General features: G+C 40.8%; 1 protein-coding gene across 1 annotated transcript; it reads left to right on the top strand.

Moving 5' to 3' along the window:
* Positions 1-871: 871 nt before the first annotated feature.
* LOC114169619 (G-type lectin S-receptor-like serine/threonine-protein kinase At4g27290) lies at positions 872-4583 on the top strand. The gene is made up of 7 exons (XM_028054856.2): positions 872-2192; positions 2298-2417; positions 2979-3124; positions 3202-3412; positions 3525-3762; positions 3840-3990; positions 4074-4583. The coding sequence occupies exons 1-7, from the start codon at positions 917-919 to the stop codon at positions 4377-4379; spliced, it is 2448 nt and encodes an 815-aa protein (XP_027910657.1). The 5' UTR covers positions 872-916; the 3' UTR covers positions 4380-4583.
* Positions 4584-26383: the final 21800 nt, after the last annotated feature.

Genomic DNA, 26383 nt, shown 5'->3' with positions numbered 1-26383 from the left:
GCATCTAGAATGTGTCTGGAAACAAATATTTCTTTTCTAAATTCGCATACATTTGCGTCGGTCACACCCTCGTTAAGCCGACGCCATTAATTTAATTTAAATAGTTTGTGTCGACTATGCCCAAGTTACACCCACTCAAACCTATTTTAAACATTTTTTTTTATTTCCATTTTGAGTGGGCTTAGGGCACACATAAAAAAATATTATTATATTTTAATGTAATTTATTCAGTTAAACTGACGCAAATTGAGTCGTAAATCTTCATTACTCTTGATTGACACAAATAGTCTTTGAGTCCAGGAAAATGGCATGGTGCACCACACCATCAGTGGACCAACGTGAACTTCCTCCTAGCGTCGGTTTTGGCTTCGTAACTCAATGCTACATTCTTGTAGTAATTAGACTCATAATCCTGTATATGATTCGTTATTATATCTATTATATAATTATATTTATCTAATATTAATTTCTAGTATGGATGGAAGGTAAGTACACATTCTTTAATGCTATTGGATTGCAGAGTATAGAAAATTGAAATAAACCAAAAAATTATAATTCTAATAAATATAACAAAAAAAAATTGTCGAACAAAACTCAAAGAAAAAGAGAAAACAAAATATCAAGTGACCCAGCATTACGTGTAACAAGTATTTAGGTCTTTCAATTTAAGATAAAGAATAAGAATAAATACAAATTGTAAGTGAGGACTATTAAGAACCACACACGTCGTTCAATAGTTTCCCCAAAATAAATGGAGTCTGTGCTTGACTTAAAAGTCAACTTAGAAAGAAGAACCAACGTATACTCAACCTTTCGAAAGAGATCAAGTTATAATGAACACACATGTCAGCCACACTAATCTTATCCTGAGTTTAATATAAGCTTAGCTAAATCTACACACAAAAGCTGTGACACAATGGACATTCATCTTTTCATGCTTATGGTTGCATGCATATTTGTCCCTTCTCTCAAAACTTCCACAGCAATAAGTTCTATCGAAGTGTCCGAAACCATAAATGATGGGGAGACTTTGGTGTCAACTGATGGAAAGTATGAACTTGGGTTCTTCAGCCCTGGTAATTCCCATAAACGTTACCTGGGACTTTGGTACAAGAATATCCCAGTGCGGAAAGTCCTTTGGGTTGCTAATAGGGACAACCCCATCAATGATTCCTCGGGTATCTTAACACTCAACACCACTGGCAATCTTCTTCTCACCCAAAATGGGTCTCTTGTTTGGAACACCACCTCTCACAAACAAGCACAGAATCCGGTGGCAGAACTCTTGGAAAGTGGGAATCTTGTGATAAGAAATAAGGGAGAAACAAACAAAGAAGAATATTTATGGCAAAGCTTTAACTATCCATCTGATACACTCTTGCCAGGGATGAAGTTAGGATGGGACCTCCGAACTGGTTTCGAATGGAAATATATTTCTTGGAAGAATCCAGATGATCCATCCCCAGGAGACTTTTCTCGGGTTTTAAAACTCTATAAGTATCCAGAGATTTATATAATGAAGGGAACACAAAAATTATTCAGGTTTGGACCTTGGAATGGCCTATATTTTAGTGGAACACCAAGTCTATATAACAACACCATTTTCTATTTCAATATGGTCATCAATATGAATGAGATTTACTACTCATATACCCTTGCAAATAGTGAAACCATCTCATTTACAGTAACAAACGAAACGGGTAAAGCGTATCGCTATGTGTGGAATGAGGATGATCAAAATTGGAGCCCGATTGGATACTACCCCAGTGAGTTTTGTGACACTTACGGACTCTGTGGACCCTATGGGAACTGCATGAGAACCCAAACCCAAGTCTGTCAATGTTTGAAAGGTTTCAAACCAAAGTCGCCACAAAAATGGAACTTGTCTGATTGGCGTGGAGGATGTGTCCGTAATGAACCGTTGAGTTGCAGAGGTAAAGACGAAGATGGGTTTAACAAATTTGAAGGGCTGAAAGTTCCAGATACTACACATACTTGGTTGGATGAGCGTATTGGTTTAGAGGAATGCAGAGTGAAGTGTTTGAGTAATTGTTCTTGCATGGCCTATTCTAATTCAGACATAAGAAATGGAGGTAGTGGATGTGTCATTTGGTTCGGAGATCTCATTGATATGAGACAGTTTGAAACAGGAGGACAAGATCTATATATCAGAATGCCTGCTTCAGAGTTAGGTAAGCTCAAGATCAACCTAACTTTTGATCTTTTCATTAAATTACAACTTTGAAAAGTCTAAAATCACTCTTTAACTTTATCTTTCATCTGTTTCAACCCTCCAGAACCTGTTTATAGCCACAATAAGATGAAAACGCTTCCAATAGTTGTTTCCACCGTTGCAGCCGTTTGTGGTGTTCTATTATGCTCCTATTTATTCTGCAGAATCCGCAGGAACAAATCTGGTAAATTTGTTTATTCACAGTTTTTTACTTGAACACATGACTGCGCTTTTTTCACAGCAGATAAGACGTAGAATCTATCCTTAATAAGTGTGATAAGACAATTTATGTACAATAATAAAGGAAACCCTCTTAACTTCATGGTATCAATGAGTACATAATTACTTAGAGATAATTGTGAGAAATGATATTTTTTTTAAAGAAGGAAACAATACTTGGTGTTAGAAGTCTATACTGATGTTAAATGTATTATATTATAAATTTTGAAAGATTGACATGAATATAAACAGTATAATTTTCGTTTATAATTTCAGTTTCTTTACAAACTCTTAAACTGTAAGTACTGCAATGGGAACACTTAAACTTCATGCAACAAGTGTAGATCTAGTAGCATTTTAACATGCCTTTGTATTTCATTAATTATTATTAGACATTTATCAAGTTTAACAACTTTCTATATAATATTGAAAAGAATATATATTTTCTTCTTCATTCAACACTATTTTCAATTATACCGGCACATATTTTATATTAACATCATGAAGTCCTTCCATCGTTTGGTAGAGAAATCATTGGCAAGAGAACTCCATCAAAACCAAGTGGATGATCTTGAGGTCCAATTGTTTGATCTATTCACAATTGCAACTGCCACTAACAACTTCTCCGTAGAAAATAAGATTGGACAAGGTGGTTTTGGACCTGTGTACAAGGTAATAATTCTTAAGAAAAAAAAGGCAGAAACATAAATATTAGTGCCTAGAATCCCCTCATAATCCTGAGTATGCAGGGGGTATTACTTGATATGCAAGAAATTGCTGTAAAGACTCTGTCAAGGAGCTCGTGGCAAGGAGCGACAGAGTTCATAAATGAAGTCAAATTGATTGCAAAACTTCAACATCGAAATCTTGTTAAACTTCTTGGTTGCTGCATTCAGGGACAAGAAAAAATGCTAGTTTATGAATACATGACAAATGGCAGCCTAGATTCCTTCATATTTGGTATGCAAAATCAACAAAGCCTAGATTTGGTTGTTAGTGACTTCAGTGATAGAAGCATATGTTAGTCAAATGATTATTCAGTTTTTAACAACATTTTTTCTTGAATAAACAGATGATAGAAAAAGTAATTTGCTAGAGTGGCCTCAACGGTTCCACATAATATGTGGCATTGCAAGGGGACTTATGTATCTTCATCAAGATTCCCGATTAAGGATTATTCATAGAGATCTCAAAGCAAGCAACATACTTCTTGATAAAAATTTGAACCCAAAAATATCAGACTTTGGATTGGCCAGAATTTTTGGAGGGGACCAGATTGAAGGAAACACAAGAAGAGTAGTTGGGACTTAGTGAGTGTCTCGGTAACCAACACCAAATTTCTTTTTTCTATAAACAATTGTTTTTGATGTAATGTGTATTTTTGCAGTGGGTATATGGCACCAGAATACGCTGTTGATGGATTATTTTCTGTGAAATCAGATGTCTTCAGCTTTGGCATTTTAATGTTAGAGATTGTATGTGGAAAGAAAAATCGAGGACTTTATCACACAGACGAGAGTCTTAACCTAGTTGGTCATGTAAGAGTTTGAATCTACTTTCAATAAATGTATGCGTAGTTGAAATATATATATAAAACGATTCTTATATTACTGTGACACAGGCATGGATGTTATGGAAAACAGGGAAGGCACTGGAGTTGGTTGATTCTAGCATGAAGGAGTCATGCATTATAGCAGAAGTGCTGCGATGTCTCCACGTTAGTCTTTTGTGTGTGCAGCAATACCCAAAAGATAGGCCTACAATGGCGTCCGTGATTCTAATGTTGGAGACTCAAATGGAACTGCTTGAGCCCAAAGAACATGGTTTCATTTCGAGAAATGTTTTGGCTGAAGAAGATTTACGGTTAAATTCTAAAGAAACGAGTTCAAGCAACCATGTAACAATTAGCATGTTAGAGGGGCGATAGAGAAAAATTGATTGATGGGAACGGAGAAAGAGAGAACTTTATTACCATAGCTTAGATAAGGTAATAGGAAATGAAAGAAACATGAATACCATGTGATGGTGGATACAACTCCGCAGTGAAACTCATATAACTTTGGTTGGGCATGCACAACATCTTGATATTTGCAACAACTTATATGCATAAGTTAATAGCATTAATTTATGACATATTCCTGCGCAATCATTTTAAATTATTTTGCCTCCTTGCTTCGTAATTAAATTTATTGATGACACCTCTAAGTTGTTTATCCTAATATTCCAAAAATAATTATTATATAGTATTGACCCTCTCCATTTCTTGATTAGCGTGAAGGCAACGAGTTTATAAATTAGAATCTTATGTCAATTATCTACACAATATAGCATTTTCTTGTTAATTAATAATTACACTTTTCCATATAATTACAATATAGCCTCATTTTTTTTTAATCAAGAGTGGTAAGACATCTATCTATCTAATAATCTATAAAATATAGAAATGAAATGAATATTAATAGAAATCTTGGACATGTGTCAGCTTCATAATTTTTTTTAAAATAAATAAAAGATCTTAAGATTTCCTGATGCCTTATACTTTCAAATTCATCTCTTTTGATTTAATAGTTAGTGTATTTTGATTTTAAGATTTCCTTATGCCTTGTACTTTCTCTTTTTTCGACAAACCATTCAATTTACACATTTCACTGCTTAATGAGTTTAACATATTCAACGATTGCGAAGAAATCGATAAACATCTTTATTCAATCCAATAGTTACCCCTTTTTGTTTTACTCCTTCATTAATGCCTTACTTTTACTCCTTTTTGGTAAATTTTGTAACTTCACCTTCTATCCAGTTTGAAATTAGGGTTGTAATTTTATCTTATATTTCAATTTGGAAACGTACATGGTGATCTGTGGTGCCTTATGTTGTATTCTCCATTATATATGTGTATTCAGGGTTTTAGGATTTTTATACTAAAAAGCTTCTCAGAATGAACAGAAAATTGAAAATAATTAATACGCACAGCACCCGTACTTACCCTTGAGCGTATTTTCAGTTTTACCGTTGTAACCATTTCGATTATTTTTTTATACCCATTTCTCTTTCTTTCCAGACTTACCAGTAACTTTCTTCTTCAGAAATAAAGTTCTTTTCCTTTTCTTCACGCTCCGAGTTTCTCTGTTTCTCATCATGCATAGTTATGCAAATGCTTCTTTACATGAGAAGAATGCCTCAATCATTACGATCACGTTTCTTGGAATTATCTCAGATGGTATCAAAGCACTTCTTTTGAAAGTGCTGCTGCTCTAGTTCTTCTGTTCTTCTCTTCACTGTCTTGCTTTCTTCCTGATTCTTTCATTCTTGAATCTTCCTTCACCATGACTGAATCTGTTCCTATCCATACTTCTGCTCTCAGTTTCTTGTATTTGCACCCTAGTGAAAACCATGTTACTCCCTTGGTTTGTTAGGTTCTTGACGTGAATAACTATCACTCATGGTGCTTATCTGTGATGACAGCCCTAGGCGCTAAAAACAAGCTCTAATTCGTTGACGGCATCGCAGTTGAACCTGATAAGAAGGATCCATCATACCAAGCATGGAATCGATGCAACGATGTGGTGGCTTCGTGGCTTATTCACTCTGTCTCAGATTCTACTCGACAAAGTGTTTTATGATGGACAAAGCAGAAGCAATTTGGAATGATTTAAAATCAAGGTATTTTCAAGGTGATCATATACGAATTTCAGAATTACAAATGGAGGCATCGTTCATCAGAGAAGGTGAATTAACGGTAATTGAGTTCTTCACCAAGCTGAGAATTATTTGGATGAGATTCACAATTTTAACCTGACCATACTTGTTTTTGTGATGTGAAATGTTTTGGTGGTATGATTGCTTTAAGTAGTCAAAGAAAGGTAAGGATCGGGTGATGGGGTTTCTTAGGGGTCTCAGTGAACAATATAGTAATATTAAATCACATGTCCTCTTCTTAGATCCCATTCCTCCCATTAGCAAAACTTTTTCATACGTAGCATAGTACAAGCGACAGATCATGGGAAACAGTTTTAATTCTGAAACTGATATAATAATCAATGCTACAAATACCCAACTGAATTTAAATTATTGTGGTAAGCCTGAACATTGTGAGTCTGCTATACGAAAATTGGTTTTCCTCAAAATCATGAAAACAAGAATTCTAGGAGCTTTGTTAAATGTACTTGCACTCCTTGTGGAATGTCTGCTATTGGAAACATGGTTTCCCTATTGGACACAAGTTCTTCAATTGCAAAACCATTGTTGACAAACTTTTTGAAGCCAAATAGGAGGCCAAGCAAGAAAATACAGGTGGAGATTAGGGGTGATTATTGATTGGATTTTCAATGATCTAATTCACATTCATTTTGCATCCATATAATTGGATTGAATTTTTGATCCAAATCCATTTTTTTCGGTAGAAATAAATTGGTTATTATTAAAATTTAGATCCAAATATTTGGATCAAGTTCAAAATTCAAAATTCATTTTTCATAAAATAAATTTAAATTAAATTTTCTAAAATTTGTTAGGATCAACTTGGCCAAATTTCAGTATGGAATGGACTCGACTTACTTTCAATCATGGCCGACCGAATTTTGGTCGAGTCTGACTTGGTCGAATTCGGCGGAATTTTGGTTGGGGTCGACTCCACCAAATTCGAATGAATTTCGGTCGGAGACGACGTGACCAAATTTTGACCAAGGCCAACTCAACAAAATTTCGGTCGGGATCAACATGACTAGATTCGATCGAAGTTCAAGCAGGGCCGATTTTTCCTAATACGACCAAATTTTGGCCAAAGCCTACATGGCTAAATATGGCCCCATTTGGGCCAGGGTCTGATCGGTCAAATTTCAATCAGGGTTGACTCCACTGAATTCTCGGTCGGGGTCGACTCGGCTGAATATGGTAAAATTTCGATCATAGTCGACTCAGTTGAATACCACCAAATTTTATCCTGGGCTGATTCGACCGATTACGTCTAAATTTGGGCCAAGACCAACTCAGCCAAATTTTAGTTGATGCCAACATGAATGTATTTTGACTGGGGCCGACTCGACTAAATTCGACCAAATTTCAATCATGGTAACTCGGTTGATTTCGGTCAAATTTCGATTGTGACCAACTCGTTCAAATACGGTCAATTTTTTTTTAGGACCGACTAAGTCCAATGCAATCAAATTTGGGTCAGCGTCAACTTGATCGAATACTTCCAAATTTGGTCCAGACTGTCTGGGCCAAATTTCAATTGGAACCAACATGACTGAATTCGGCCAAATACAACCAAATTTCGTATAGGGTCACGTCGACTCAATCGAATACGGCCAAATTTGAGCTAATCCATCTCGACTTTTAGTCTAACTCAACTAAAAATATAAATTGAAAATTTGGATTGGATATTATGGATTATCCATTTTGAAAATCTAAATTCAGAGAATAGATATCCAATCAATAAAATATATAAAATGTAAATCAGATTGAAATCCACATCCAATAAAAAGGATTTTAAATGGATCGGATCAAAGAAAAAGTAGATTGAATCATGAAAATTGAATTTTTGGCCACCCCTAATTCCCAGGAGACTTAGGACAAGTTGGGCCAGTTTCAATTAAGCATAATCTAATAGTTTTAGAAACAACATCATTGTAGAAAACATGTACAAGTCTACAAAGTTGATATGAGAAGTTATATTAACATGGAGCTAGACCTCTAAACTTCCATTCGAATTAAGCTCATACCAAAGTAGATTTTGTGATGAGTCACGATTACTATAGTATCCCACTAGTTTTACAAGGTTATGATGATGCAGCCGAATAAGCATCTCAACCTCAACAAAAAATTTTGTCACTCTCTTGCCCTTCACTAGTAAGCCTCTTAATTGCAACAGTAGTTCCTTCAATAAAGTCCAAGTTGAATGCAATTACCCACCCTCATCCACTATGATGTGAAAAAAAAAATACATCCCATAGTTCTCCTGTGAAGTTGCTCACACGAAGGGTGAAATGCTCCCAGTCACCCACATGTTCACCAATCTTGTTCATCTCAATCTTCACCAACTTCACTTGAAGTATGCCAGGTCCATTGAAGGAGAAAAACATACCCTCATAGCAATATCAGTAAATGTTCCTCTCAAAGCAGGTTTTACATGAATATAGAGTTCCGCATTCTCTATATCTTCCTTCTTTATATTATTTATAGCATCATTGTCACTAGGCAAATCTATCCAAAAACACCATCATTTGTTCCCCACTTGGTAAGTTTGATCCTTCGTTATCTTATTATAAAAAAAATTCTTAATAATAATAATCAATTTTAGTGATAAAAAATAATCAGTTACTATAGTGACTCATTTACGTACTAATTTACAAAGTTAAAAATTATTAATTACTAAAATAGTTATTATTATAACTAAAAAGTTATAATATTAAGAAAAACTGGGACATTCTATCATCATCCTTTTCTCCAAATTTGATGGCTATTGTCTCTGCTTCATGCTTCTTCTTTTTTCGTGGGGATTAGGATTTTTTATACGGACACCGATGAGGCTGAGCCGTCTTGCCAACTTACGATTCACGACTCCTTCGTCGACGAACCGTCTTGCCAACGTACGATTCATGAATCCTTCATCGACGAACACTTTGAAGTTCTTCAGGAAAAGTATTTGAAAATTCTACAAACATGCACATCACCAATCCTTTTCATATTATCAAGCGCAACTTCACGTGGCTTTTCAGACTCCAAGACGGGGAAAACGGCTAGAACTGAAGAATCACAAAGCATTGTAATCTAAGTGAGTAACTGTGCATTACAAAAACCGAGTAACTGTGCATTACAAAAACCAAGAAAGTATTACTCACATTACATGTATCACACCTAGCCAAACTCGACCAAATAAGTAAACAATACATATACCAAGGCAGTCAAATACCCAGCCTAGACCGACTTAGCCTAAGTTTTACCAATTCTAACCTAAACATCTAGAGGAACAACCTGCACCTCATATAACCAACATAAGCCGTCAAGGTAAGTAGCCGGCCTAGACCGACTACTCCAGCAGACCCGATAAGATTAAAGCCTAGGTCGACCACTCCAATAAACTCAATATGATGGAAGCCCACGCGTTCAATAATTAAGAGCCTGGGTTAGGGCCCATGCCCACTCACAGCCCAAGCTAGAGCCCAAGTCAACGCCCAGCCCATGGGATGATCAGACATCATTAATGCTCTATAAATACGCGTGGACCCCAGTAATTATACGCATTCATTAATCACGGATTTGACCTTCTGAGAGCTTTGACTTACTTGAGCTTTGGAGTCTCTTCTGCAAGTAACCCCTCCTGGGTTCAAGCTAACATGTATCAATCGAGAAGAGGCCAACTAAGGAGATAACGGACTACATGGTTAGGTGACGTTTGTGCCTAACTCATCTTATTTGTTCTCTACAGGAACAATTGGCACCCACCGTGGGACACGAGACGAACACCTTTAGTACCCGCTTTTCTCTGAAGATGGTTTTAACCCGTAACAAAGCTCGAGTGAACAAGCAGGCAGATGCTTGTCCCTCAGGACCTGCTGGCATCACCCCTGACCTGGCCGCCATCATAGACGGCCAAGCGAAGGTGCAACAAGAGCTGGCAGATCTGAAGAAACGCAGCGCTGACGAGATGGAGGCGCTACGACAAGAGAACTCTCGCCTTAGGCGAAAGATCGAAGTTGATCCCAACCTGAAGGGAAAAGCCAAGGAAGCCTATGAAGCTGCAAGGTCCCCGGCCTTCCAGCCCACAGAGGAAGAAAGCGAATACAACCCCACTCCTCATACCTTCACTACCACTCAACAAACACCCATTCCCTCCACCCATCCCACTCACTTCCCCCCTATTCAACCAGGGCTTACCGCACCCCCAACCCTTGTCGCTACCCTCCCTACCACACAAATCCCCTACAACATACCCACCACCCTACACACCACACATGTTCCACCATACAACCCACAATACCTTCCAATAACCCACATCTCCCCTCACAACCTTACCTCCACCTGCCCCACTATGATCAACCATCCCGTTCCACCGCATCTGCTCCCTCCCCACCAGCCCAAACGTCGCCACCCCTTCACCGACTTCATCGCCAACACCCCTCTTCTTACCCAGTGGGAACCCTTCACCCTAGACTGCTATACTGGCGAAACCGACCCTGATCAGCACCTCAAAGTCTACATCACCCATGTTGCCCTGTACACGTCCCAAGACACAGTATTCTGCAAAGCCTTCCCCACCACCCTCAAGGGCCCAGCCCTGGAATGGTGCACAACCCTTCCACCTTATTCCATTGATAGTTTCGACGTCCTTTCTCACATGTTCTCCACCCATTTTGCTGGCAGCCGCCCACACCAAACTACCACCATCTCCCTCCTAGGCATTAGACAGGAACAAGGCGAACCCCTCAAAGCGTTCATAGATCGCTTCAGTAAGGCAGCTCTTCGCACACCACACCTCAACCAAGAGATGATCCTCCAGTGCATGGGCCTCACCCTACAACCCGGCCCCATCGCCAACAACGTCTACCTCCACCCACCCGCCTTTATGCACGAACTCAAATTGCGTGCAGCCGATTATGTCCGCATGGAGGAAATGCAAACCCTCCACACCAAATTCTGCAATGACTATGCAACCACCACCGCCAACCCTACCCCGCAACCTAACCCACGCCCTGATGCCCGCCCACGCGAGCCCCGCCAACCTCGCTTCATTAGATACGCCCCCTTTACCGTAGCCCACTCCTGCATCCTCGACGAGGCCCTACAAGTTGACCTAATCCCTCCACCACGTAAGATAACCACACCTCCTAACGCTGATATGACCAAATATTGCCGCTACCACCGCAACCATGGCCACACTACAAAAGAATGCAAAGCACTCCAGGATAAAATAGAAGAACTGGTCTGTGCTGGCCACTTTCGCCGTTTCATCCGCAAAGATGACCATTCCTCTTCCTCTCGATCCCGCAACCCCCCTCGACCTGACCACAGATGCCCTCCACATGATTCCCGTCACGACAGACGCCCCGCTCAACCCACCAACCAAGAACATGAACTGGCCCGCACCGACATCACCCCTGCCAACCCTGCCCTACGTGGCACCATCAACACCATCTCTGGCGGCTTCGCTAGTGGAGGATCCACCTCTTCTGCCAGAAAGAGACACCTCCGTCATATCCAATCCATCAACCATATCACCCACTCCCGCCACAGATGTCGCATGCCTCCTATCATCTTCATAGATGACGACTTCCATGGCCTCGACCATCAACAAGATGACCCCATGGTTATCACGGTTGAAATCAAAAACTACGTTGTTAAGAAAGTCCTCGTCGATCAGGGCAGTTCCGTGGATATCCTCTACTAGGCCACCTACCAAAAACTCCAACTTCCAGACACCGCCATGGTCCCATACGACGAGCCAATCTATGGCTTTTCTGGTGAACAAGTATCCACCCGTGGCTACATCGACCTCCACACCATCTTTCGTGAGGGGACCCAAACCAAAAACATCCCAATCCGCTTCCTTATCGTCGACGCGCCAACATCCTACAATATCCTCTTGGGTCGTCCTTCCCTCAACACCCTTGACACCGTCGTCTCCACCCCTCACCTGGCCATGAAGTTCCCCTCCCCTTCCGGCGACATCCTTACCATCCACTACGACCAACGCTTGGCACGCGAATGCTACATGGCCAGCCTACGACCACAACTCCTAATTCAGCAAACCAACCACATGAACGACCCTTGGCTCCAACATCGCCTTGTCCGGCGAAGATCTGGACCCTAGAGTAGGCCGGGATGTTCGTCTTAAACCAGTTGAGAAAACCTCCCCTCTAGAGCTTCCCAACGGCCACTCTATCAACCTAGGCACCGGTTTAAACTCTGACAAGCGTGTCATAATCACACCCATTCTCATAAACAACACAAATCTTTTCGCCTGGTCAGCCGCTGACCTCCCTGGGGTGGACCCTCTAGTGGCATCCCACAAACTATCCATCTATAAAGAAGCCCACTACATATCCCAGAAAAAACGCAAACTTGGCGAAGAACGTCGGCTAGCAGCTAAGGTCGAAGCCGACAAGTTACTAAACGCAGGCTTCATAGAAGAAGCTCAATACACCACTTGGCTTTCTAATGTTGTCTTGGTGAAGAAAGCCAATGGCAAATGGCGGATGTGTGTAGACTACACAGATCTAAACAAAGCATGCCCTCGCGATGCCTACCCCTTACCCAACATCGATCGACTCGTTGACGGCGCAGCAGGAAACAAGGTGCTCAGTTTTTTGGATGCATATTCCAAGTACAACCAAATTCCCATGGCCTCATCTGACATGCACCAAACTGCCTTCATCATGGACGATGCCAACTACTTCTACAAGGTCATGCCTTTTGGTCTCAAAAACGCTGGAGCAACTTACCAACGACTGATGGACAAGGTTTTCAGTCATCTAATGGGACCTATCAGGAGTCTTCTCTGCACTACGCCAATACAACCTTCGCTTCAACCCCGACAAGTGTGTATTCGGCGTTGACTGGGGTAAATTCCTTGGTTTTATGTTAACCCAGCGCGGCATAGAAGCTAATCCCGAAAAATGCAAGGCCATCATCGAAATGCGCAGCACCACTACTATCAAGGAGGTTGATGAGTTCAAATTTTTGCCCTCATTTAATATTTAAATTTGGGAATTTAATTGAATTTTCTGTGCTTAAAGATTGATTTAATTAGGATTTGTGATTATTGGATTTATTGAGTAAGTTTGGTAAAAGTGGCGTAAAAATTGATTTTAGTTGCATAAAATATTATTGGATATTCTAACGTTTGTTAATGCAGCTGGAATTTATTTTTGGTCATTAATAGTGTGATTTTGAAATATTCAAAGTTACAAAATAAGTCCAAAATCAAGAAATTCTGAAAAAGAATAAATCAGGAGCTAAATGCACCTCCAGATTTTATTTGCACACTCCTTCTAAAGTGGACCACCAAAAACCCTGTTCTGCACCCCCAGTTTTCACTAAGTTGCACCCCTCCTACCACTTAAACTCCACTCAACCAGATCATGCCATGTGGCAATCCCCACCTTTTAAAATTAGCCAACTAGAACAAGCCACGTGTCACAATCCTTGCACTAACAAGTTGTCCAATGGAAGGGTGCCACGTCATCATCTTCATCTCCAAAACAGAAACCCTAATTTTCCTCCTCACCTACCATCACAATGGCAGCCGCCGGCCACCATTCACTGACCTGGCCGTCAACCGCGCCGCCACTTCCACCGTCAACAGCAGTCACAGCAGTCACAGCAGTCATGGCAGCTCCCTTCCATTCTTCATCATCAACGCGCAGGTTTCAACCTCCATCTCCTTCATTTCGCCGGCCACCACTGCATCACCATCACCATCACAGCGCCTGCAGGTTTGCACACGGCCACCACAGTTCCGTCAACCATGCTGTAGCGAGCGCAACCACCATGCCTCTCCGTCTCCATTGCAAATCGGCAGCAAGTTTTTCCGACCACCGCGAGCCACCATCGCATTCCACGCTCAACAGCAGCCAGATCGCGAACCATGGTGAATTCAAAACGCAACAGCGGGAGCTTCGTCGGAGCAGACAACAACGAACCACCAACGCGAGGCACCTTGCACAGCCGTGAGCGCGAGCTTCATGCACCAGCAGCGGCGGCATGACCATCCTTCATCAGTTTTGACGCAAATCTGCCTCACCGCACCACCTCTTCTCACCACCGTCATCCATTGACGCAGCAGCAGCGAGGAGCAAAACCTGAACGACAGCGTCCACAAACCTCCACCACTACGCCTTCGTCGCCGGAAAACGGCAGCCGCAACCATCATTCACAACCACAAGCATCTACGAAACCCTAATTTTGAGAGAAGGAGAAGGCTGCCACGTGTCAGCGTCTCAATGGACACTGAAATGGTCAAAACTGGTCAACACTGGTCAACTGGTCAAAGTCAGCAGTCAACTCTGGTCAAAACTGCAAAAATGGTTAAATAAGAGGGGCATAATTGTAAATTTGGCAGAAATTAAGTTGCTATTAATTAAATAAAAATAAAAGATTTTAGCAACCGACAGATAAAGCCCAAAGTCCAGTTGAAGCCTATATAAAGAGACTTAATGAAGCAGAGAAGGACAGAACTGAGACACTTAGAACTCTCTGGTTTTGCATAACACCGTCATCCATAACATCTCTCATTCTCTCTTTTATTTTCTTTCCTTCATCATATATTATCATGTATTCCATCAAAGCCATGGAGGGCTAAGCTTTAAGGGTTGATTCCACTGTAATTTCTTAACTGGATTCTGAGATTAGATGAATTTATGTGTTTGTTATTTTGATTATTGTTGTGGTTTTTGTTTATCTATGTCCTTTTCTTCTTAATCGAATAGAAAATAATGATTTTAAATCTACATGCATGTTAATCATATAAGTCAAAAGGTTTTTAAATTAAATTGAGACTTTACTTTGATTTTATTTAAAAACTTTCATTTGATTAAATAAGTTTTTGCCAATAATTGAGACTTTACTTTGATTAGAGGTAATTACTTTAACTAAAATTAGTCAAGACTTTACTTTGATTAATTAAGTTTTCTATTTGGTGAAGAAACAAAAGAATAGACATGATTGGGCATAGTAAAATTAATTGAGACTGTACTTTGATTGAATTTACTATGGACAATCTAACAATTCTCACTTTTAATTGAGACTTTACTTTGATTAAAAGTGAGAATGCCAACAAATGAATTAAGTTTTTACATTGATTGATTTGTAAATCAACAACAATAATTAATTTAACAATAATCTCTAGATAACCAATGAAGAATCTTATTTAGAAAAAGTAGTGGAATTGGCCTATTTACTATTATTGTGTTTACAATCTTCCGTGTCATTTTCTTTGCATATCAAAACCCCCTATTTTTATAGTTGCTAGTTTTAATTGCATTTTTAAGAATCAAATACTTGAGACCAATTCTGTATTCGTTGTGAGACGACTCAGGGTTATCTTAACCCTAACTATTTTGTTCACTACTAACTTGGCAATACTGAAGTTGCTAAAGTTAAGTGGTGGTAATTTGATCGCCTAACAACAACGATATCAGAGGTCCAACGTCTTATAGGCCGTCTCATAGCCATTTCTCGCTTCCTACCCAAACTAGCCGAACAAATCCAACCCATAGTCTAACTCTTAAAGAAATCCACTCGGTTCACGTGGACCGATGATTGTGAATAAATTTTCCAAAAACTGAAAACAACCCTAACCTCCCCACCTATCATCCACAAGTCGGACACCTATCAACTCCTACTCATATACATCACAGCCACCGACTACACCGTCAGCGCCGCGCTTATCCAAGAAATAGAAGGCACGCAGCACTCTGTCTATTTTGTGAGCAGAACGCTGCAAGACCCTGATATCAAATGGTAGAGAAGTTGGCCCTATCTTTGGCCCACGCAGCACGCCGCCTACGCCCATACTTCCAAAACCACAACATAACCGTTAAAACCGACTACCCAATCCAAAAGATATTGCAAAAACCATATCTAGCCGGACGCATGTCATCATGGGTCGTCGAGCTGTCAAAATTCAACATCCGCTATGAACCCCATGGCCCCATTAAAGTCCAGTGTCTTTTAGACTTCGTCAACGACCTCCAGCACACACCCACAGAGGACCAGTGGATGCTTCATGTAGATGGTTCCTCAAATCCAAAAGGTGTCGGCGGTGACATCCTCTTATAAGGTCCCAACAACATCCTCATTGAAAAATCCCTTCACTTTGCCTTCAAAACGTCTAATAACCAAGCCGAGTACGAAGCAATCCTCGCTGGCCTTTCCCTCGCCCGCGAGGTAGGATTCAAGAAATTAACGTGCAAAACCGACTCCAAGCTCACTGTAGGCCATCTAAATGATGAGTTCCAGATCAAAGACCCCATCCTTCTACAGTATTACCATCTGGTTCGTGTAGTCATTCAGTCCTCCTTCGAACAAGTCCGCATCGAACATATCCCAAGGACCGATAACATCAGAGCCGATATCCTCTCCAAATTGGCCAGCACCAAGTTAAAAAATCGTCACTGATCCTTATTACAGCAAACACTATCTACGCCCTCCATCACACACACTTGTCAAAATTTAACCCACGCCCCAGCTGACAATGTCACCCCCTCCCAAAGCCATAACTGGACCACCCCCTACATCCAGTACCTCAAAACCGGCAACCCCCCTCAAGATGCGGACAAAACTTGGCTGGCTAAGACTACCAGGTACACCATGATAGGCGATGACCTCTACAAACGCGGATACGGCCAACCCCTTCTCAAGTGTGTCATGGCAGAACAAGCACAATATATTATTAAAGAGCTACACGAAGGCATTTGTGGCTATCATTCCGGCGCACGCACCATGGCTACCAGAGTTCTTAGAGCCGGATATTTCTGGCCGACTATAGAAGCAGACTGCCAGGATTATGTCAGAAGGTGCAAATCATGCCAGAAACATGGCAACCTTATTCACCAAAAACAAGAACAACTACACCACATACTATCCCTATGGCCATTCGCTAAGTGGGGAATGGACATTCTAAGCCCCTTCTCAGCCAGCAAGGGGTAGGTAAAATTCCTAATTGTAGCCGTCGATTACTTCACTAAATGGATAGAAGCCAAGCTGCTAACTACCATCACGACCCAGCAAGTTCAACAATTTGTGTGGAAGGATATTATATGCAGATATGGTGTTCCACATACCATCATCATAGACAATGGCCGACAATTTATTGACAAAGAGCTAGCCAAGTTCTACACTGGCCTAGGCATCAAGCACATCACAAGTTCTGTAGAACATCCACAAACCAATGGACAAGGAGAGGCGGCAAATAAAGTTATCCTCGTGGAGCTACGCAAGAGGTTAGATACCGCCAAAGGCCGATGGCCTGAAGAATTAGTAGAAGTGTTATGGGCTTACAGGTGCACCCCTCAATCATCAACAAACGAATCCCCATTCAGCCTAGTCTACGGCGCAGACGCCATGATACCAGTTGAAATTGGCGAACCATCCCTGCACCGAGAACTATACGACCCAACCCACAACCACCAAAACATGGCCATACATCTCGACCTTCTACCCGAACTCAGAGAAAAAGCCCAGATACGCAATTTAGCTACCAAACAACGAGCTGCCAGAAAATATAATGCAAACCTATGTCCACGATCATTCGCCATCGGGGACCTAGTATGGAGAATGGCCAGCAGTGCTAGAAAGAAGGATGGCAAGTTCTCCGACAATTGGGACGGCCCATACCGCATACGCGAAGATGCAGGAGGAGGAGCTTATCGCCTGGAACACTTATCGGGAGAAGAGATTCCCAACACTTAGAATGTACCACACCTCAAATTCTATTTCAGTTAAATGTATGCTGCACTAAGCCGAACACTTGTAACCCTGGGTGTACTCTTTTTCCTCACCTAGTCTTTTTTCCCTAAGGAGGGTTTTGGCCAGGGAGGTTTTAAGGAGGTACCCCTATTCAATAAATAAAATGAAGGGTTCTCAACTATAAAACTTTTCTACGTTTTTACTCTTATATTCGTTTAAGTTCCCCACCCTTACCCCAAGTAAGCGGCCTGGGTCGAACACCCTTATCTCTTGTTTAATTCATTTAATTTCCCCACCCATACCCCAAGTAAGCGGCCTGGGTCGAACACCATTATCTCTTGTTTAATTCGTTTAAGTTCCCCACCTTTACCCCAAGTAAGCGGCCTGGGTCGAACACCCTTATCTTTTGCTTAATTCGTTTAAGTTCCCCACCCTTACCTTAAGAAAGCGGCCTGGGTCGAACACCCTTATCTTTTGCTTAATTCGTTTAAGTTCCCCACCCTTACCCCCAAGTAAGCGGCCTGGGTCGAACACCCTTATCTTTTGCTTAATTCGTTTAAGTTCCCCACCCTTACCCCAAGTAAGCGGCCTGGGTCGAACACCCCTAATTCGTGTTTAATTCGTTTAAGTTCCCCACCCTTACCCCAAGTAAGCGGCTTGGGTCGAACACCCTTATCTTTTGCTTAATTCGTTTAAATTCCCCACCCTTACCCCAAGTAAGCGGCCTAGGTCAAACACCCTTAATTCGTGATTAATTCATTTAAGTTCCCCACCCTTACCACAAGTAAGCGGTCTGGGTCGAACACCCTTAACATACAATCGATTTTTGCAAAATATAACATACACCACAAATCATCAAACACCTGACATACACAATGACATACAAAGCATTAATCACATTAATCATAAACACAAAAGAAATGTACCCAACATAAACGAACATAATGTATCAGCTATTACAAACATAGGCTCAATAATGTTTTCAAATCAATAAAGAATAAGGTCCTATTCCACCGCATCACGAGCTACCTCCCCAACATTAACCGCTTCATTCACCCCTTCAGCCGCCTTCTCCTTCGCCCTCAACTCCGCCTCCTCACCAGCACTACCTTAATCCTCATTCACAAGCCTCCCATCAATAACATCCTTATTAACATCAAACTTCACGTCCGTAACATCGATCTCCCCATGAAAAAAGGCCGCTTGGCACAATCCTTTCTCAAAACCGTTCATGTGTTCTTGTATGATGCTATTCTTCAAATCATCAAGCTCATTGATAGCTCCGTCATACTTCTCCTTCAATTTGTCATAATCTTCCTCCAGTTCCTCTATTCTCTTGTTCAATTTTTCCTCAGAATCCAAACAGCGGACCCTCCATGTCGCCATCCTCTTTCTCTCTACCTCCCAACTCTCCTTTGCCTTCTCCAGTGCAACCTTCTCCTCCTCTAACTTATCAACCTTCCCCTGCAACTCCTTCACTCTTTCCCGGCCCCCCTCCTTCACCTCCCTCTTGGATAAAGACCCCATACGACGGCTCAGTATTAAGGCCTTGCTTCCAAACTCGACCATCGTCCTCACGATATGGTCCGCATCCATGCCGTCAATGGAGTTTATAATGGTATCTGGGAGGTTGATTGCAATATCCTTCCTCACAGATATTTCCAGCAATTCGATCAAACCAGATTCTGGTCCCTTCTCCCCACTCGCCGACCTTGCTCCACTAGCTGACCCCGTCCCGAGCAAAACCGCTCTCACTCTCTTCACATCTTTCCCCTTGCCGTGTCGAGGCGACAACTCAGCCTTCCTTTTCGTCCCGCCGTGTACATGCACCTCCACCACAGACCCCTGCAAGTTGGGAAAATCAGTCTTCCCAACTGCCTTAGCCTTAGCGGCCATCTCCTTCCTCAGCGTTTGGAAAAGCGCCAAGTTTTTCTTTCCTGATTGTGCCATGTGCCCTAAAATAATAAATTACAACTCGGATTAAAACAACTTAGAATCATTAACACAGTTTAAGTAATAAATAGATACATTCAATATCTATTATCGGATGCACCGAATTATAAACTCTAACTAAGCCCTTAGTGGGCAACTTATCAACAAACTTCAATAAGATCTCCACCACCTCCCTATCACCCGCCGATAACTCATCCATCCCCATGTTCTTATACTGAGAATGGCTGCCCGTCCAACTAAATGGGAATTTTGTACTCCCATCTGCGTTCAAAAAATGAGCTTTGCCTTCTTCTTTAACGATAACCTTGAAGTACCCGTCCTTGAAATGCTTGAAAGACTGGGAAAATGCGTCCAATCTACTGATACTGGGATGACTTATCAAAGACAGCCAAGTAGTCGGTCGGCGGGGTCTGGTGTCGTAGAAGTACAAAAAAGCATAGGAAAAGGGCTCCAAGTATAAAGATTGGCACAAAATGTGAAAAGCTTGCAAGTAGGCCCAACTATTCGGATGCAACTGAGTAGGTGCCACATTTAGTGCGCGCAGTACACCCATGGTAAAACCGTCTAACGGTAGTCGCACGTGAAGTTGAGAAAAATGACACATGTACATGTAGAAAAATTTCTCTATAGCACCCTCCTACCCATGACATACTCGGTCAATAGCGCTAACTCGCTCCAGGGAAACGATGTCCCCACTTACACCCTTTGAGATGACAGGCGTACAGTTTAACCACGAGTTCAATAGGCGAGACCACCGGAACAAAGATGATTGATTGCGGACGTCGGCAGCCGCCCACCCATAACCGCCTTTAGCCGTCCAGTTACTTTCGGCCAATTCCTCAAGAGGATCCTCTCGAACCTCCCGCACCGTCTCCATTGGAATCCCACTAACCATGCCTCCAGAACTTGTACCCTCTTCGTCAAATTCCCTACCCCTACTTCTCTCCGACTCCGTACTCTCACTATTAGATGTGGACAACGATATACTATCACTACTAGACATACCTGTTTTCGTGTTTACGGGAAGATGTCGGCTGAAATTGAGAACTAGTCGGACAATATAATGCTTACAGGACCTCTGAATTCAAAACTCTCGCAAATGAACCAAGTAATCGCTCACTCGTTTTGAAACCTATCTTTATAGCCCAGAATCCCAAACGACGAAAACCCCTTCCCGCCAAAACAACAACCCATACCAATCGACACCATCATTGCGAGAGACATGACTCTTAAAAACGACGGCGCTAAAACTGCCTGATTTGACCCCTGACACTCCTTCACCTACCTTCGGACGATTACCATTTTTTAGCCTTAACACTGTTCATCACACTTAAAGGCTGGGGGATTAGTGTATCACACCTAGCCGATTCCGCTAGCATGGCAACCCATATCACCCTTGACCGACAACTCATATCGGACAAGGCTGGGGGACTGGTGTACCACACCTAGCCAAACTTGACCAAATAAGTAAACAATACATATACCAAGGCAGTCAAATACCCAGCCTAGATCGACTTAGCCTAAGTTTTACCAATTCTAACCTAAACATCTAGAGGAACAACCTGCACCTCATATAACCAACATAAGCCATCAAGGTAAGTAGCCGCCGGTCTAGACCGATTACTCCAACAAACCCGGTAAGATTAAAGCCTAGGCCGACCACTCCAATAAACTCAGTATGATGGAAGCCCCCGCATTCAATAAGCCTTAAGGGCCTGGGTTAGGGCCCAGGCCCACTCACAGCCCAAGCTAGAGCCTAAGTCAAGGCCTCGCCCATGGGATGATCAGACATCATTAATACTCTATAAATACGCGAGGACCCTAGTAATTAAAGGTACGCATTCATTAATCACAGATTTAACCTTCAGAGAGCTTTGACTTACTTGAGCTTTGGAGTCTTTTCTGCAGGTAACCCCTCATGGGTTCACGCTGACATGTATCAACTAGGAAGAGGCCAACTGAGGAGATAACGGACTACATGGTAAGGTGACGCTTGTACCTAACTCATCTTATTTGTTCTCTGCAGGAACATTACATATTTCCAATTTACTCGTATATATATCAAAGGACTCATATACCAAAACATTCTTTACATTTTCAAAGTGATGAGAATACATTTCTTATATTTTTAGAATCATATTCCAAGATATTCCTATCCTTCCAAAGTAAGTGATAAGACACTTTTACATTTCCAAAATGGGTGATAAAGGGAGGTGGATTACCCATTTATTCATTTTCTTCTTTATCGAAAGTGGTGGCTAAAGAGATCAATCTCATACGCATTTATTTATTTTCTAGGTGTCCATATATATAAATAAAGGGTGCTCTTTTATTTAAACCATACCTATAATCAAGTTCTCTTTTTCTAATTTTCACTTCTACGATGTTTTTCTAGTTCTTTGTTTTTCCATCAAATTTTTGTTCCGTTGTTGTACCTGGGATTTGTGTGACACGCCACCATATTGGTCCTACCGAGAGTTTATGGACTTCAAGGAAATGGGTGTGGGTTATCGGCGAGTCGGCGCATCCAACAAGGTGACGGTGAAGTCTTTCGATATTAATGTCACGTATCTTAGAACCGCAATCACTGACGTTATGACCCGCGTGCTCACGATTCGTTATTCACTTAATCATATGCGCGAATCTGTCATTAATGAGGAAATCACTACCTACGTCCCGCACATTGTTAACATGTGTATGTCTGCGCTTTATGCGAAGCTTCACAACACTAACAAAACTTACGGTTTACATGCTACGAGGTACACTACTGATCCTAGTTATACTAAGGACATTGAACTGCCTCTCCCCCTTGCCCTTGCAATACAGGAATTTGGCTCTTTTCGGACACATTCACTGCAGGAGAACAAAATCATGGTACCAACCTATCCTGAGGGAACACAGTTTGAAGGAAGGTCTGTAGTTGATTTACCAATTGCTGAATACCTTGCATATGTACCAACGCTGCTTCAACTCGGCATACAGATGAAATCCGTGGATGCTGAAATCGGGAAAGGGTCTGCTTGGTGGACTTACAAAGTTGAAGTGATTTTGTCAACAACTGACTTTTTGTGCACACTTCCTCGCAGCCACTACTCAGACATGAGTGCTTTGCTTAGAATGCTTTTCTTATCAGGATCAGAGGAATCTCATCCAGAAGATGTTGTCACTTTTGCAGATAACACCACTACTTATGGAACTCTCGTCCACCGTTTGACTACCGGCTTTAACTCTCGTACCATCCTCGCTTTAATCCACAGCCCTTCCGAAGAATGCAGTTTTGGATCTGTTTAGCTTCTTTGTATTTGAACAATTTTGGTTTTTGTTTACATTTCTCACCGCGTGCTTTTCTACATCTTGAACTTTATTTTTCCAATTTATCGGTGCAACTTAATTTTACAAGAACTTTATTGCTAAATTATTGGGAAATACGTTCATTTGACGCATAGACGTGGCAGTTTTTTATTATTTAAAATTCATTGTGGGTCTCACCAGTGGTATATAGAAGGACAATTTTGTGTTGATGCGTGAGCTTTTTTGAATTTGGTCCAGCTCAATTTTTTTAAACTCACTCCATCTGTTGGGTTTTATTGTTAGCATGACCCCATTGTGATTTTTGTGAAAGAGAAGATTTAGGTCTTCATTGGCGATCTGGCATGCTGAGTTTCCTTTGGCAGAGATTGTGTGTGTTTCTGGCGCCTTGGGTTTAGGGTTTTTTGTGAGATATTAAAGTATAATGCAAATTCTAGAAGAATCTAAAAAAATATAAGATAGAGTTATTGAAATGTAAAGAAACTTCTAGAGTATTGGAGAAAAGCCTAGGATAGAAAGAAAAATCAAGAACATTCAACTATGTAGAAAAATCTAGAAGTATTTGCATTAGTTCTAGCTAGGAGTTTCTAGAATAATCTATGGGACTATAAATACCCATGTATCCTACCATTTTGTAATATCAAGAACAACTAACACAACATCCAATACAACTACTCTCAACTACAAATACACTTCTCCAACTACTACTTTCACACTCTACTATCTACACATTTTCTCTATCCCTTCAACTATCCCTTTCACAACCTTGAATTACTATCAGTGGTACCAGAGCTACGTTCGGTCATCTACTGGGCGTAGATAAAATTTTTCAACTACTTCAAAAAAATTAGAACTTCATTCTATACTACTTCCAAAATATTTTCTCAACCTATGGCCACTACCAATCAAACATCATCAATTCCAGTACCTATTTTCACAGGAGAAAATTATGATTTTTGGAGTGTCAAAATGAAGACATTCTTTCGCTCCCAAGATTTATGGGACATTATAGAAGAGGGATTCACTATTCCAGAAGACACTTCCACTCTTACTGCAGCTCAGAAGAAGGAGTTGAAGGAAAACAAACAGAAGGATTCAAGGGCTTTATTTTCTCTTCAACAAGCAGTTGATGACACAATCTTTCCGAGAATAATAGGTGCCACAAACGCAAAGCAAGCTTGGAACACAATACAAGAAGAGTTTCAAGAAAGTGATGAGGTACGCAATGTTAAACTTCATTCTCTAAGACGAGAGTTTGAATTAATAAGAATGAAAGAATCTAAGACCATTAAAGATTACTATTCTAGAATAAAGGAAATAGTTAGTCAGATGAGAGCCTATGGGGAAACTATTCTTGACAAAAAAATCGTTGAGAAAATTCTAATTTCTATTCCCCAAAAATATGATGCAATCGCAACTGCGATTGAACAAACAAAAGATTTGGCCACATTGTCAGTAACACAACTAATGGGCTCTCTTGAAGCTTATGAACAAAGATTGAAAAGGCATGAAGAAGACTCAGTCGAAAATGCCTTTCAATCAAAACTAAAATTACGGTCTCAGAATAAAGAATATGAAGGAAATAAAAGTAGAGGAGAAATTTCTAGAAATAAAGAAAATTCTAGAAGCTTCCCTATGACTCGTCAAGGAAAATATCCCCCATGTGGCATATGTAAAAAGACAAGTCACATGGAAAAAGATTGTTGGCATCATGGAAAACCTCAATGTCAATACTGCAAGAAATTTGGCCACATAGAAAAGTATTGTCGTAAGAAAAATAAGCATCAAGCAAACTTTGCTGAAGAACATAATCAGGAACAACGTTTATTTTATGCCAATCAAGAATCTCCTAACGGAGGAGAAAGTTGGTACTTGGATAGTGGATGCAGCAATCACATGGCCAAAGATCAAAGCATCTTCAAAGACATTGATAAATCTGTCAATGTCAAAGTTCGACTAGGAAACGGTACCATAGTGGAGTCTCAAGGCAAAGGAACTGTCATGGTGGAGACAAAGAAAGGTATGAAATTCATCAAGGATGTTTTATTGGTTCCCAATCTTAAAGAGAATCTTTTAAGTATTGGTCAAATGATGGAGAATGGATATTCTCTCCACTTTGAGAAAGATACATGCAAAATTTATGACAGTAGAAAGACAGAAATTGGCCAAGTAAAAATGGAGAAGAGAAATAGAAGCTTTCCCATAAGCTTCAAACCTGGAACTAATATTGCCATGAAGGCAGAAGTTGATGACTCGTGGCTTTGGCATAGGAGATTTGACCACTTCAACACATATGCCTTAAAGCTTCTATATAAGAAAAACATGATGAGAGATCTTCCATGCTTAAAAGAGAATAATGAATCATGCGAAGGATGTCTCCTTGGTAAACAACATCGATTACCATTCTCGACCGACAAAGCATGGAGAGCTAAAGACTTACTAGAGTTGATCCATACTGATGTTTGTGGACCAATGAGGACGCCTTCACATCACAACAACAGGTACTTCATCCTCTTCATTGATGACTTCTCTAGAATGACATGGGTTTATTTCTTAAAGGCAAAGTCAGAAGTCTTTGGAATATTCAAGAAATTCAAGGCCCTTGTTGAGAAGCAAAGTGAAAAACAAATAAAAGTACTTAGAAGTGATCGTGGAAAGGAGTATACATCTCGCGAGTTTGACAAATTCTGCGAAGATGAAGGCATAGAGAGACAACTCACAGTCGCATATACTCCACAACAAAACGGTGTATCAGAAAGAAAAAATCGCACAGTCATGGAGATGGCAAGATCAATGCTAAAAGAGAAAGGTATGCCTAACACTTTTTGGGCTGAAGCAGTCTACACTGCAGTTTACATTTTAAACAGATGTCCAACTAAGGCAGTCAAAGACAAGACTCCTATTGAAGCTTGGAGTGGAAGAAAGCCATCAGCCAAACACCTACGAGTATTTGGATCTATCTGCTACATACATGTTCCTGATCAAAGGAGGCACAAGCTTGAAGACAAGACTATACGAGGAATATTCTTGGGATATAGCACACAATCAAAAGGCTATCGAGTTTACAACCTACAAACAAAAAAGCTCGTCATTAGTCGAGATGTTGAAATTGATGAAAATGCTTCTTGGAATTGGGAAGAAGAAAAAGTTGTTAAAAGCACCACTTTAGTTCCAGTGCAACAATATCAAGAAGAAATTCAAGAAGAGGCAGAAGCTTCAGGTACGCCTTCTCCACCTCTATTAGAAGATTCTTCACTAGAG

The sequence above is a fragment of the Vigna unguiculata genome, chromosome 11 (genome assembly GCF_037176805.1).
Source record: "Vigna unguiculata cultivar grain cowpea cultivar isolate G323 ecotype 2 chromosome 11, ASM3717680v1, whole genome shotgun sequence".
In the NCBI taxonomy this organism is placed as follows: domain Eukaryota; kingdom Viridiplantae; phylum Streptophyta; class Magnoliopsida; order Fabales; family Fabaceae; genus Vigna; species Vigna unguiculata.
The sequence above is the reverse complement of the archived record's forward strand: the minus strand, read 5'-3'. Positions and strand labels throughout refer to the sequence as shown.